The 15979-nt window shown below is 42.0% G+C and overlaps 1 protein-coding gene across 16 annotated transcripts in view; it reads right to left on the bottom strand.

Annotated features, from left to right (window-relative positions):
- The window catches only part of elna (elastin a), a 47251-nt gene extending 32616 nt beyond the window's left edge, over positions 1 to 14635 (bottom strand). For 9 of the 16 annotated variants that reach the window (XM_047593954.1, XM_047593960.1, XM_047593956.1 and 6 more), the window contains exons 1-5: positions 13922 to 14225; positions 3707 to 3775; positions 2965 to 3012; positions 2066 to 2149; positions 1534 to 1560 (exon numbers count right to left, since the gene is read on the bottom strand). In XM_047593954.1, the coding sequence (XP_047449910.1) occupies positions 1534 to 1560; positions 2066 to 2149; positions 2965 to 3012; positions 3707 to 3775; positions 13922 to 13997 (304 nt within the window). In that variant the 5' untranslated portion in view covers positions 13998 to 14225. Of the gene's footprint in view, positions 1 to 1533; positions 1561 to 2065; positions 2150 to 2964; positions 3013 to 3706; positions 3776 to 13921; positions 14228 to 14469 lie in introns of those variants that run through there. The other 7 variants (XM_047593961.1, XM_047593965.1, XM_047593957.1 and 4 more) reach the window with 4 other exon arrangements.
- Positions 14636 to 15979: the final 1344 nt, after the last annotated feature.

Here is a 15979-nt window from a genome sequence, read left to right as displayed (position 1 = left end):
GTTAACAGAGAAGGGTCAGTGATTTTTCATGTGCTGGTAGCAGGTAATTTCTTCTGGCATGTTCTCTGCAGCACAAGCGAAACGCTGACTGAGAAGATGGATTCAACCTGCAGCTACACGAGGCTTACCTACAGGTGAACCTTAGCCGTGCATTTATATACATTAATGTAAGCGTCGTACTTTTAAAGCGGGCAGAAAGTTCTCGTATCAAGGTTTGGATAGCCTCGGGCGATAGGCTGATGAAATGGAAAGCACCAGTGATGGAAACCGACATTCAAGGATTACTGAGCAGCCATAAAGCGGAACATATTACAACTCCCCTGTGAATTGAAGTCTCTCCTTTCATTTTAAAAGTTTGTAAAGCCAAAGCTGACCTCCAGGTATGCACTTCTTTTTCTCCACACATCATGGAACGGAACCTCAAACTGTGGTGATTAAAACAAACACAGGGAGCTGCGTTCGAGATTATTTACTTCCCCTTTTCTTAATTTCTGACATGTACACCTGGTGGGGAGGGGAGAGGGAAAACACAAGTGAACACAAAAGCTAGGGCAATATTTCCCAAGCAATGCTCTGCTGTTGAGTGCCAAAGTCAACTTCCACCAAATACTGTATATTAGGTCATTTTCATGAAATGGCTCTCCAGAAACGCTTACAAGAGGGTGGAGGTGTGGCACTCCAGAGGGACCCTTCTGTAACCTGCTCCATGTGTTATCAGGGCTATAAGACGATTGCTCGGTTCCTTATCTTTCTAAACACAGAGAGGTAGGCTGAGATTGTATCAGCAGTGCTTAGGGAAATTAAACGATGGCTAAACACTGCTAGAGCCCCAATGTGGCGCAGACTGAAATACAGCATAGGAAAATATTTACTGTACAGTATCGTAGAGAAGGGCCGTGGTAAATTTCAACAAGGAGGTTTCCAGATATTGTAAGGGTCTAACATTACAATAACATTAATCAGTGCTCTGGCACCATTATTTGGCAGGCGCTGATGGCTGTTTGCACTCTGCCAATCATCACTCCTTAGTGCTCTTAATACAGCAGAGGTGCGGGAGCTGTGGTGGTGGAATCTGTGCATGGTCCCACCCAGTCGGGACGCCACAAACCGCTGCCAAGCCAGAGTAAACCAACGCTGACAGAAGAACAGGAGTGATAAGGAAAACCTGGTGACTGCAAATCAATAGACTGTCTTTTTTTTTTTTGCAGGTCCACCTATGGTGCGCTATACTGTAGATTTAACCTACAATGCCCACCCTATAACAACACATATTATATTTCCTTCCTTTCATGGGACTCCAATACTGTGCGTAATGCAAAGGAGTTTCCATGTTGTAAAATGTCTGTTAAAACATTGCTTCGTTGACATTACTGTACAGTAGAAACTGAACAATGAGGCATGTAATTTTGCAATATATTTCAATACATTCTAGTTTTTTCACATTTGGAAGCATATACAGTACATCATATAGTAGATGCATTTTATTTGACTTTCTATGAAACACTATGATCTTTTGTACGGGTTCCAGCTTACCTGGTTTAGGGGCTTTTCCACCTTGTCCTGTTGGGTGAAAACAAGCACATCATGACATCGTGGCAAAAGGGACGTTCAAGATGTGTAAATGTTGACAGGATATAGATATTGCTCTACATCATAGGTCTTCAACAGGGAGGTGTTGCAAAACCTTTGGTTGATTGGACATTTATATATATATATATATATATATATATATATATATATATATATATATATATATATGTTTCTAAATTTCTTAGAAATTGACATGAATCCAAAGTATTTTTGTAAAGGAACAGGGGACAGCTTAATATTGAATGCAAAATGACGATATCTTCATCATTTTGGGGGTCCTTAGCTTTAAAAACGTTGAAGACCGCTGCTCTACATTGCCTGCAACTTGGCATTTTGAACACACTAGTCTTTCTATTGAAGAGGAATTCCTGTCAAATTTTGACTAATGACAAACAAAACATCTTACAACGGTCCTGAGCAGCTCCTCGGGGCAGATGTAAGATGTTAAAGTGAGTCATTTTGTGTGTCTTCATACCTGTTGGCAGTCCTCCAATGCCCACACCACCAGGGCCAACACCTCCTGGCACCACGCCGCCACGGCCCGCGCCTCCATAACCCCCTAATGTCAGGGAAAATGTTTAAAATGTTTATGTCATGTTGTCGTGGCGTTATTTTTCGGGGCCATTGTTAAAACCGCAATAATCTTTATTGCTGAACAATCAACTTGTACAGGAGAGCTATGCAACAGGCAAACCTCAAACCTCATAATTTCTTCCAATAAACTGGTTTAACCACAGTGTTTAGCTCAAAACATATGGTTCACTGCCCCGACAGTATCCCTAGAATTTAATTTGTCTTAGATTGCGGTGGAGTGACAAGGAAGTCTCACCATGTGTTTCCCCTGATCTGACCAAACCAAAGCTGAGTGTTGACAGGGAAATGTGTCTGTCGGGCAGCAATCTGTTTGTGTAAATATTACACTGTTGGATGTTAAAGTGTGCGTAGCACTCAAATATAAAAGTGTTGCATTACACGTATCCGCGAGCCGTAGTTTTAAATAAGAAAAGGTACATAGGGTTAAAGTTGTTGAGCAAGTGTTGAGGCTGCATGTGGTTGGTGACCTGTTGCTGAGGCGGTGTGTGCGCGCAGAGCCGAAAATATCTGCTATTGATGTGTGAAATGACACACACCAGACGGATTTTCTGTGGCTGTGCACGATTGCACAACGGACGCGATAGTTATTTGGACAAGATATCCAAGTCGTGATATAGTCATATATGATGTGAAATATGTAGGATACTACAAGGAAATGGGGTGGTTTAGCTTCTTTTTTCCAAATCAGCCATGCATCTTCTCGCGACAAATTCGATGCAATGCTTAAAAACACATTTTTAAATTTGAGGAAAAATCATGAATCTAAAATCTCTCTCTTACCTGCAGCTTTAGCTGGTTTATAGCCCTGGGGGACTCCTCCAGCAGTACCTAGTAAAACAACCACCATACAGACCGCTGATTTATGGCATACTATAAGGCTTTTGGCAGAGCAATTCATCATCTCACCAGCTGACTCTTGTCTAAGTCTCTCTCAAGATGCCAGGAGATGCACACAGAACGATATGTTTTATGGCGTAATGGAGCAGGGGACCACGCAGACATTGCACGCTATATAAAGAATGTATCCATATAAGTTTATGCATGCGTACTTTTATATTTGTGCGCATTCTTAATATTTGTACAGGACACGGGGTCACGCGATAACTAGCCAGGTCATTACTGAGAAAACGCAACCTAGACAGTGAAGAGTGAAGTGTGATTACTCCACAGAGGTCAACGCAAACTGAGCACAGCTGCACAAATCTGAAGCATTTCAAGCTCCAACTGTTATTTATCCCTTTGTATCAGACAGGGCGCGCGCACAATGTCTTCATTTAACAATAATCAGATCCAGAAAGTTGGCATTTTGGTATTTCCACTTCACATGATGCAGAGAAAAGGAGTATTTCAGGTTCTGAAGAAGACCAAATAATCACATTAACTGTGTGTGAGCTTTTCTTCAAGGATTTGCATCATTAATGTCACGCAGGCCTCCCTAAAGACAAGAGTTCTTTGTGCGCCGGGGAGGTGTTCTGGATCATTTTCATTAAGTTGCACAGACAGTCACTGGAAGCTTTGTTACCTGGAAAAAATCCAGTTCCTGGTCCGGTGCCTCCTGGTCCAAACCCAGGGCCGGGTGGTACATAAACACCTGAAACACACGTTAGCAAAAAGGAAAAGGTTATCCCGTTTACATACACTGAAGGAGAGATCAATGTGCTTTACCTTTTTTTGCACTGTTAAGCCAAACAATGGCACCATTTTTAGAAGAACATTCTCAAACAAATTCATCATCTGTGACCCAGACAAATCTGAAATAAATCCTTGGAAAAATGAAACCTCAACACCGCAGCTCGACCCAGACCCAACACAAAAAGCGTAAAAGTAAATAAAAACTTTATTGATTTGACGAGGAGAAAACTCAAATTGTTTTCATACTGATGAGGTACCGCAGTTGGAAGATCATTTTCAGTAAACCGCTGCAGACAAACTCGACCCCCACCTACACCCCCACCTCCCCAGCCCTGCTCCTCATCTGATTTCTGGCTCCGACTGCGGAGTAACTCCTGAGATGATCGTTCTGGGTCCCAGACTTAGTGGCCTCATGTGTGCAAGGAACAACAACAGAAATAAAAGAAAAGGAGCACAAAAAAAAACGGCTCCAGTTGTTCTGGGACGACTAACAGCTAAACCCGAAGGGACGTGAGTTCGTGCCAAAATTATAAAGTTATATTTTTTTGAGGGGAAAATCTGGTTTACATCACAAAGACACGATGCAAATGAGAGAACGGGACAGAAAGACTGCAATGATTATGTTTAATGGCTATTACATGTGTTTGGAGGCCATTTAATTTAAACCACATGTCAAAGGTGTCCATGTGTTTATTAGAGAATGGTGTGTGAACTCGGAGCTTTCAGTTCTGTCCACTTAGCGTGGCCATCAAGGGAAAAAAATTACAAGGCATTACTGTCAGATCTGGACGAACGACTTCTCATGACATTTGCCACTGAAAAACTGCACAAAAAAAAAAAAAAAAAAATCTAAAAACCTGTGCGCTTTATTGACTTTCTGGCGTATTGCTCAACTGCGCTGGAGAAGGCTTTGACCAGTTCGCTAACAAGACGTGACAAATGTAATGGATTTGTGCCACAGTAATATCATTACTCTTTCGGTCGGACAGCTGAGGTTGAGACAGTGAACTGTGGGATGACTGCGAGGAAGTATGAAAATCCGCAAATCCGCGCTGAGTTATTTATCCTGAGGCCAGCGAGGGCGACATGACACACTCCAAAACTGCACTCAAAATACGACGGTAAAACATTTGTTCATGATTGAAAGTAATGCACCAATAAGGGTTTACTGACTCGATGATCATGTGTAATGTCTCCTACATTGGCTTTTATGTTCAGCCAAAGTGTAAAGTGGGAACAATTATAGTGGCAGCTGCATCTTTGTACTAAATATGACTCCATGAACGAAAAAAAAAAAAAAAACGACTTAACTCAACCTAACTGGGACATTCGTGGAGTAAGACAATAGTACAGTTGTAGAACTGATCACAGAAAATCCTGCCGGCTCAAATAGAAAATGACAAATTAATAACAATGACCAGCTGTTCAGCATTTGGTCATCCAACAGTCAGGTCATTTCATGTTTGCGTTCATGCGTGTAGTTGTCAGTTCGCCCGCGCGTTTAGCTCCATGGCCCAGATCTCAGGTGCAGGCATCACACAGCGGGGTGTGCAGTGATTGTTCGCAATTCTGCTCCTCGAGTTTATAATCAAAAGGAGGATTTCCTGTCTCGGCAACGCAAGTAAAAGCAGGAGGGACCGCGCGTCTGCTCCACTTTTCCTTTTGCTCAGAATCCCATCGTGGCTACTGTACCACTTTTACAGAGTGCATCAGGTTCACAGAGGCTGTGCATCCAAATAAGGCGCACGCTGACCTCTGCCAAGAGACCTGACCCACCTCAATAAATTTGAAGATTTCCTCATGATTGTCTTAATTATCGTCATCATCATGCGCTTACGTTCCTCAGCCAGGTCATGGGAATATGCTGGAATGCTTGTGGGGAGACGAGACTGACTCGCAGTCCGCAAGGGTTCAAACGTGGCACAATTTGTTTTACATATGACTCCAGTCAAGAGTTTTTCCTGAGTGTTTGTGATGTGATTGATGATGACAAGTAAAAAAAAAAAAAACTGGGAAAGACAATTTTGATATCCGTTACTATGTGTGACTTTCATTACTGATGTAATTTTGCGCAGACAATTTCATAAGAATGTGAAATGTAGCCTTTTGGGTATAAGCCTGCTTGGAGCTTCTTATTTCCACTGGAAAAGATTAAGAAATTTATCCCCTCTTTCTTTCGTTCTTTCTTTCTTTTGCACACATTGGTCATAAAATGAACAATACGCAAAAGAAACTAATACTAAAACTGAGTGAGATATTAACCTTTCTTGTTGTGAGTTAAATGACAATGATTGTTGCAAATTAATTGGGCTTACTGTTGTGGCTAGAGTCGAGTGCTCTAAGAGTGCATTAAGAGGGTGATGATACACATGCACTCACAGGAATCCTGACAGTGATTTTAATTTATCGCCATCCCACTTTGGACTGGAATGTGATCCAGCTGTACGACCCACAGCGGATGAGCTGTCAGTAAGCAGGGAAAAACAGCCAGTCATCAGCAAAAGGGGATTAATTCTAATAAATGTTTAAATCTCATTGTCAGAGGATGAGATACTGACACCTCCTGCAGCATTATGCTCAGTAAACACAGTGTGCATCTAGGGGGAAAAAAATCATTTTGAGGCCTTACATGGGTCAAGGAATGCTGGAATTTGCTTTCTATGATCAACACATAGAGTATATACGGTATCACAAACCAACCAGCGGGTTGGTAGCTACAGCTAAACCTGCTTTCGAGTGGAAAGTCACACCAACTACGTTCCTTTTGGATTGGATTAATGTAATGTCATGAACTGAAACCGCAAAAATAAAAGAGTCTTACATCTACATTTTTCAAGTCTGAATCCAAGTTTCGAAGGCCTCTAAAAAAGTCAGTTTTACAATAGTTTTCCCGTCTACAGTCTTACTCAAATATCACTTTTCCGCCAGTGCATTTTTCCAGGTTCGAAACATGTGATTAAGTTGTTAATGGTGATCTGAAAACTGTTGCACAAGGAGCTTAAACCCTGACACTTTTGAAAGGGCCAAACATTTGCGCTCACATTTTTCTTTTCAGCGATTTGACCACACAGTCCTGAGCGTTTGAGTTGGTGCGATTTTTAAAAGTCTTTTCTTGCAGCCCTCGAAACTCTAAATCAAAACGAAGCAGGGAACATTTGCTCTTCATTTATTGGTTACTCTTCGCTGAATAAAGTCCAGTCCCAACACATGTCATATCTACCATATTAGCTGTGATGGACAGAGTGCTCCACCGCTGACCGACACCTAATTTGCAGACTATGAGCTCAGCAGACTTACGTCGCACTATGGACTCGGTGGAAACAGTACGCAAAGTTCCAACATGTCAAAAGACACATGCTTTGAAAATGCACTTCAGGTGAGGTGATTTGATTGAGTGCAACCCCCCAGACTACACTTCAACTTGGCAAATAGACTGAGAAAGACAAGAAAGTCCTAAGTGACCTCGAGGGTAATTGCTAACATGCATGCTGCATGTAAGCCAATGTAAAGGGTCGACACACTTCCAGTATTTCACGAAGCTTTATGGTTTCCAACTTGAGCTGCCCATATGGCCCGTGGTGAAAGCACACTTGGACGTGGTGTCAAAGTCAACACACATTCTTGGCTGTGCGATGGTGAATACTTCATCCAGTGGATATCTAAGGATTCAGCACGTCTTTTGTCTGGCTATCAGCTTCTTCAAAAGAGGCCCACGGTCCCTCAACCCGGTGGCATCGTTACTGTCATTAATCAGAGGTTTTAGACAGATACACAGAAATGGCCGTTGTTCAATAAGACTCCAGCGACACCACAGACTTATAATTTACACTGATAGTATTTAAAAAATGAAAAAAAAAAAAGACTGGAAATTACACTTCGCAATTTACAAGTTGCAGCTGTGTATAATCTCGACATCACAGTACATCACCGACTGTATATTTGACAAGTTTTATCCAAGAAAAATCCTCCAAGCGACATCGGCCCTGAAATTGTAAATAAAGTTGCTTTTTTTTGACAATTCTCCCTTCAGGAGGGAAAATCTCATCTCAGCGACACGTTGTTATTAAATTCCATGTCTAACAAGCCCACACAACTTTTTTCAGAATTCAATATCCAGACGATTCAAATTTGTAGATAAACAACATAAAGAAGACAAAGTGTGAAAAGCTCAAAGGCTTTGAGAAAAATCATTTTCATATACAACATATGTGTGTCCGAGTGTTTTACTTTTTCCAATTCCCTTGTTTTGAGTTTCGATAAGATGATGTAGTTCGCTAGACACAAGCGAACAAGTGGAGGGGAATACGTCCAGATCCTTGTGTGTTTAGCTTCGCATAATGTCATGATTTGAGTGTCGGCCTGGAAAGTAAGAAGTGACGTGTTTATCAGCTGTTTGGCTGGCAAGATCTGTTATTTGGTAGTTTGCCAGAGCCTACAGAAAACACAGTCGTGATTTATGGGTTTATCACAAATTAAAGACTGAGTGGAAAACTTGTACGGGCTAAAATGCTTCATTGTGTGTGGGATAAGGATTATTGAGCCTGAATATAATGACTGAATGGTAGAGTGGTTGGGAAATTGTAACTCAGAACTTGTTTTGTTATTAAATTAAACCAAAGCCAGCGACGGGTCTTTCCACAGAACCTCCCATGTTAATGGCAGCTTTTACAATTGCTCTTTGTGACTTAAAAGTGCTTAGTTTTACCTCATTTACAACGAGCTGGTGAGTAATAGGACTTTAGCCTGACCCTGAGGTTCTTAAACAATTTGCCTTTCTCTCAGGCATGCAAAACAAACCCATGTGAACATGCAACCTCACAAATTTGTTAATTATAGCATTCCCCACGCAAAGACTTGGAGAACCGTTCATGATCCCAGTAAACGGTCTGAGAAGTCTGTCACTAAACCCCCACCTGTCATTCGCACAATATCAAAAGACAGAATTATGACAAAATAACGAAATTCTATAGCAAACTGTTTACTGCGATTCTCCGAAACCCCTACCCGGGAAGAGTCGGTCTGGTTCTCTCCTTATGGAAAGCTCTCACACTGAAACCAGAGCAACTGAGTAGTGAGGCAAACACTGCGGTTCCTGGCGCCCTTGCATCTCCCGTTATCAGACATGTGACAGCTGGCCTACTATCAGTCGCCCTTTGCACTGTCTATTTTCCACAGCGCGCTCGAGGGCCGGAGGAAAAAATGTGAGGAGCGTCTCAAAGAGGGAAAAATCCATCCCGCTCCGGCAGCCACCTGATTTCACCTTCCTCTTCTGCAGACACTTGCCCAATCGCATCTCAGCGATACGTCCCTACAGCCGTGTAAGGCGAGGAGACTCAAATCCCAATCACGGTTTGAATTTCGGCATCTTGGGTGAAGCCTTTCCATTGGAAGCTGCTCGCTACAAGATTGGGAAAGTTTTGCGTCTTTGAAACAATAATAATGAACGAATAATAATGTTGTAACAGCTGTGTACTCTCCCGTGTGCGGACTGCAGGGACGGACATAACGGAAGAATAAGCTGTGCTTAAAGATAACCATCAACCATGTGAAATCACTACGAGCTAGTGGAACAATCCGTTCATATTATGACCCCGTTCCAGAGACTATGTGATCATATCGTGCGGTGGAACTGACCGAGTTACAAGTGAAATGTCGAAAGCACCATAAACAGTTGGTGACCACATTCACCAACTGTTGGTATGAGTCCAACAACTTCAGGCTTGCATTTCTAGAAATAATAATAATAATAATAATAATAATAATAGGATGTGACGCGTGAAAAAAAATCAATATGTGAATTATCATGAAACATTCAGTATTTGGCAATTTATTTATTTATTTTTTTCCCCCAAATGAACTCCCTGACATATTTTGGCTCCGCATCTGAATTCTCTGAATTGTGAGAACAAGCATGACTAAGAAAGAAATCATCAATCAGATTTATGAACGCGATATTGACATTTTAGTTTTTATTCTGGCAAAGACAAAAGCAGATTGAAATCATAAAATCCCCGATTTACCTAAAAGAGAACATAATCCTCACGGCCATGTCAGCCTATGAAGTATATGTGGGAACTCGGCATGTCCTCTGATAGCTGAATTCCTAAAATATGACAAAACAAGGCTGCAAAAACAAGAAGAAATGTCACTCTGTTTGTTTTAGATCCATTAAATCCAATCAAAGATCAAACTGTGCCATGTTTGGCCCCACCAGTACTCACAAGAAACTAGTTTTGGTTCAAGAGACTACTACAACACAGAATGTAATGTTTTCATGCCAGAGGACCTTGATTAAACTGACGTAATGTGACTAATCGGAAATCCATTTAATTACCATCTCTTCTAATCAGTTCGTCATCAGTTTTTAAAAAAAAAAAAAAAAAAAACTAAAACTGTTCTCTTGTTCTCATATTGTTTGTAAACCTAGAAGATCTTGGACATCAGCGGTGGCGGGTGAAGATGAAAACATTCCTGACAGGAGCCATTTCAGATTGCTGGCCCAGAGAGACCGCAGCTCAAAAAGCAGCTCAAAGCAGCTCGCAGCAGCTCGCAGCCTGGTGAGGGCTGCTCGCGGAGTGGCTGGAATGAATCATCTGAGTTAATGTGCTTCTTTGTTGAACACTTGGCACTGGTAGCCTGCAGACCAAACATCTGACTGGGAGATGGTAGGACTGACATTTATCCACAACCAAAGAGTAAGGGAGCTAAACAAATATTCACTGATATGTGTGTCTAGCAGTGGGGAGTACGGACTACTCTGCCCTCACAGTAAGCGTACAGACACATCTATCTACATGAGTAAAGGTGTTGTGAGAATCCTGAAGGAATTTGAGTAACAATCATGGCGGACTGCAAATCAGCCAGCCCGTCAAGTGATTGCATTAAACAGCCCGTTAGGTTTACAAAAAGTCACTAATAAAAATATGTGTATAATACTAAGAAATTCCATCCTAGACATGTGCTGTACAGTCCCTTTTCAATTATGTGTATTAAAACAACTCATCCATCCTAGAGTTATGAGCCAGTCCTTACGACACCCCTGACAGTAATTACGGTAAAAACTATGATGAGCAAACCTTTTGGCCGACAAGTTCGTAATCGTTCCGATGCAGAGAGAGAGAGTGATTTCCCAGCAAGGCATCGCACTTTTGAAATAAAGCTTTGTAACGTGGATTGACTTGTCCAATCTTCTAACACTTTAGTGGAACGGAGTAACACACGGACACATGGTCGCAAGCTCTTTCACAATACGCGTGTGCGTAACCAAACAGCTTCAAACCAAATGAGTCACGACAGTAAAAAATTAAACCAAACCGCTCTACATCAACAATCCAATTTGTGGATCCAGCAGTAAAGAAGCTGAGGGAAAACATGGCTGAAAAACCCCCACGTCTTGTTCAGACGGCAGTTCAAATGGTCTGCCTCTTTAATTGCGACGTAGAGTTGTTGAGCTCTGGGATGCCTACACGTCACATTAATCCAGTGTGCTGTGGTTGGCACTCGGGCTCGCCAGAAGAGGAGTTAGAGCCAAAGAGGTGTTCATAGCACATGCTACCAATAAAGCCTGAGGCACCGCTTGCTTGTTCGGTCAAGAGAATCAAAAAACGCTTTACGCTGCCTACTAGTGTTTAGTGGCCCAGCCAGTGTTTGCCATCCAAGCTGCACCAGCTATCTTGTTTGACTTCACCTAAATCCAGGCGTCCAGCGTCATTGATTAATGTATTAAATTCTTCTGGGCTTATCCCGCCCAGCGCCAAATGAGGCAAACTGGCTTCCAGCAGTACCAGAGAAAACATCACATAAATTCTTTGGAGAGCACAAAGGAACTATTTTTCTCTTTTCATTTGAGCTCAGTGCCAGTTTCTGTCCATCAGAAAGGTGCCATTAACTGTGTCTAACTTTGGAGCAGGACCCGCCAGTTGGTTCATTCAGGTTGTCTTGAAAAAAACGTGATAAATATGTTATGGTAAAAAACACAAAGATAAGCTAAACTTTACAATAAAAACCGAAGAGAAGTTGTCTCCCAGTAGTAGTAAAGATAAGAGCGAATAACCTCCTTAAGTCCACCAGGTGGTTGTTTAGTTTGTCTGGAGGAATGCAATGAATGTCATAGATAAAAAAAAAAAAAAAACTGAGCAGAAGCTGTGTCAACACAAATTCATTTTGATAAGGAGACATGCAGCTCGATCTATCTATCTATCTATCTATCTATCTATCTATCTATCTATCTATCTATCTATCTATCTATCTATCTATCTATCTATCTATCTATCTATATGACACATGTTGCCCGTTTGTTTGTTTGTATAACTTTAAGTACGTCTGCCTCCTATGCCGCACAAGTCAGAACCAAAAGGTTATAGGACTTGCACATGGTGATAGTGTAGAAAAAATGACAGCGGGCATATTTATTAACAAACTCCATCCCAGATGTTTCCCCTAGGACTATAACTCATTTACACTTGTCGATGGAAAGCATTCAGGCAGGTCTAAGAACTTCATCGTAATTCAGCGGTTGACTTTTTCTCAAGCAGAGGAGGCGTTTTCTGGGCAGAGGCATTAAATGGGTGGTTTGGGTGTTAATGAGGTTCAGGCTACTCACAGATAATTTACCCATGGAACGTGTCCAGATGTTTTATTCCTTTCAGGTTAGTGTGCCCAGACGCAGATGGAACGAGTTGGAGCTCCGCATAAATGTTTGATATGGACGGACTCAACGCTCAGTCGAGATCAAAGTTTCGCTGTTAAGCCAACATTGATATTTTCTGGCTCCTTTACCCACTATGTATGTGTCCTTATGGTCAAGTGAAATGCAGCTGGCACGGAGCATATATGATAAACGTGTTCTGAGTTAAAGAGCAGACAGAAATTCACCTCAACCTACAACCTGACAAGGACAGACTTGGTAAAAGATAATGAAAAATTAAAGGCAAATGAGAAAGCCACAGAAGTATGCTTTATATGGGCAAAATATTTATTTGGGGGATCTAACAACGTAACCATACTGAATCTAACAGGACACTTGGACACTGGATGATAAGGAACATAAACAGTTGTAGCTTTTAAGGAAATAAATACAAAAAAAAAAAAGTAGAAGAAATGGACTTGAGTGCAGCGTACCCAGCCCCAGATGATTAACATGTTTTCCAGTTGGGGGTTGAATAACTCGGAGAATCTCAGCCAAAACACAGACCGAGAGCTAATCAAAGCAATGCAGAAAGAGGAGAAGAGCAAGCCCACTAGCTGAATGATAATGGGAGGAACGGCATGCTCGCAACCTCTCTCCCTTTCCGTCTGAAGTAGATAAGAGGGTGACTTGAAACTGCACCTGAAACGGATCTGCACACTGGTGCAAGAGTGCACGGTGTCTGTCTGACCAGGAGTTCATCACGGGTGAATTTAAGCTATGTGGACTTTCTCAGGAAAAAGAAGTGCCAGCTGGAACCTTCTCTTCCTGACATCTTTTAGGAAAGGGTCTGCAGCCATGTAAACATGAATAGACGTGAGCCAGTTTAACTGTATGAAGTACATTAAAACATACACATGAGAAACAGTAAGATTGCTTCATAATACACATTTGAAGTGTGCACATGCTAATGACATGTATCTGTCACTGTTGTTAAAATAATTTAAACTCATGGGTCAGTTCTTGTGCAGACTATTACTGGACAGAACTGTATCTCAGTTCTTACTTAACACCATTGTACATATTGCTCAAATGTGACACATGTGTTGCAAAGGACAACCTGTTTTGCATTTATTATGGAGCCCTCTTCATTTGGTTGATAACTACACAAGGATTAGTAAATGTGCAAGATCAATATATGAGTATGTTTTAATGACCAAACCAAATATACCAAGCAAGCTGCATTTTTAAAGCGAGTTAAATAAAACAAAAAAAAAGCCCTAAACTATTTCATGCAATTGTAATATATCCTGTAGCTGTAATATATCTTCGATACCTTGCAGCTGATGAGCATGAGCAAAACGTTTAAGATGTTTAGTTTAACGTCTCTGAGGAACAAAAACAGGAAACAAACTCGATCTTAACCTGTGATTGATGCAGCAAAGATTACGGCTCCGTTCACCTGTGGCACGCACTTACCTCCTTGAAGAGAGGGCTGAATCAGTGCTAAGAGGAAGAGTCCACAGAAGAGCCACAGAATGTTTCTGTTAGCCATCTCGCTCCAAAATGCACCACCCCTCTCCCGATCAGCTGGTTTTATTCTCTTCTAGCTAATTACCACTAGCCCAAAGTCTCAAAGAGTGGTGAAAAAACTGGAAAGAAAAAAGGGAAACGATATGAGAGTCTGAGTAATTAAGAGAGGGTAAAGGCTTTGGTTCAATGGATCACTTTTTTTCCCCTCCTCTATGTCTGGTGTTGCTGTTTTTATTCTGGTCACTCCTGCCAAGAGTACGGACGCTGCTGCCAGCAAGGAAAGAGAGAGAGAGGGGAAAGAGACGCACAGAGAGGGGGAGAGAGAGAGAGAGAGACCAAGAGAAAGACCCCCCCCCCCCCCCCCCCCCCCTCTCCCCCCCATCCAGAAGGAATTGAAGAGTCTGCCAAGCATTTGCATGGATACAGAGCATACTTATCTGTAACAGTCAAGAAAGAGGCTGAAGAGGAGCAAACCGCGTACCCCGGATAATTACCTGCTCTCTGCGATTTTAAATTGCGGATCCCTGCAACACAAGCGGTTACATTAGCTCTCGCTGTTTCTCCTAAACGAGTGATCCAGAAAGCTCTGAGGCGCAGGAAATAATACAGAAACGATCAGCATGTGTCCACGAAATATAAGAACAAGACATTACACTGTCACTGGCTCCGGGAAGAGGCTGGAAACAGCAGCGCGCCATGCGAAGCAGCCCATGTGTGGAAGCCAGTCACATGGTTCTAGTAAGGAAAGGAGAAAGCTGTCTGCATCACAGGCAGATGACAGAAAGAGGGGATTCCAAAAAACACGAGGGTGCTAGTCTCTGTAGTCCCTTCACCCGGGATAAATGTCATAGGCGGTTGTGTAACAGGGGAGGACTTGGTGACCCTTCTTTGCACCACACAACTGCTTCACAATGAGTCCTGACTGCGTGCTCTCAACAGTACCTGCAGAGCAGGGGTCTACAAATCCTGCATGCAGCTTGTATAAATTTCATTTATGGGCTTCGGCTGCTTAGCCTGTTGCGCCAAAAAAAAAAAGTGTAGCAGAATTCACCGCACACCTGTATCGCAAGAACTTCATTTCTGTGGGAGTGAACAGTTTGTAACATTTTGACAAAGGCCTTTTAACACAATAACGGAAAAAAAACACCACTAGAGCAACATCGCCGTGTTTTATTGCCTTCATTTAACAAATATCTATCAAGAAATCAGTTTAAAACAACTCTGTTAACTCCTGACTGATGAACTGTTTCACAGAAATTATGTCAATGCAGTATTTGCACTGGAGCCACTAAAGGATACCTCCCCTCCAGACACCTGTGGTCAGATTCATCTTGGCTCGCCGTGTCCAGCCATTACAGAGGAAACACCTCACCGCTGACAAGGCTGTCATTGTCCATCTTTTTGCTCTGCCCTGGGACACATATTTGGGATTTCAAGTAGAAGAGGTTGAGCAGAGGTGCTTTTTACTGGCAGGGGCTGCGGCCAAAGTCATTACTCTCTCAGACACAAACCTGACAGACAGGGCTGTTGCATGCATGCTAATGGGTTCTGCTTTCCAAGACACACAGTATCCTTCATAGTAGTGACGTCTATCATTAGTGTTCCTATTCCCTCATGATGACTTCCTTGAAGTTAGGTCAGGCTTTCTTACAATATCAGCCTTTAAGCGTTCGTACAGTTGAACACAAAGCATACATATTTTTTTGGTTGAATAATGGAGTTGAGTCATACTTTTAAGCTTCAGTTTTTCAGCCAAATGGAAATTATTTCCATTCGAGCCCAAGCATCTTCTCTGCAATTCCTGTGTCTGTTGTAACCGCTGTCATACCACAAACTCTCTTTCTACGTTGAGCGCCAACAAATCTTTTTGAGAGGCTTATGCACCGCATTCAGCCACTGTTTTCCTGCATGTGTAAGCTAATCATAAAATAACTACCTGTTCATGACAAGGGGGAATAACTTTGTTTTTATTGACATAAGATGGTGCAAAACTAAGGCAAATAA

Source organism: Mugil cephalus, chromosome 9 (assembly GCF_022458985.1).
Source record: "Mugil cephalus isolate CIBA_MC_2020 chromosome 9, CIBA_Mcephalus_1.1, whole genome shotgun sequence".
NCBI classification, from domain to species: domain Eukaryota; kingdom Metazoa; phylum Chordata; class Actinopteri; order Mugiliformes; family Mugilidae; genus Mugil; species Mugil cephalus.
The sequence above is the reverse complement of the archived record's forward strand: the minus strand, read 5'-3'. Positions and strand labels throughout refer to the sequence as shown.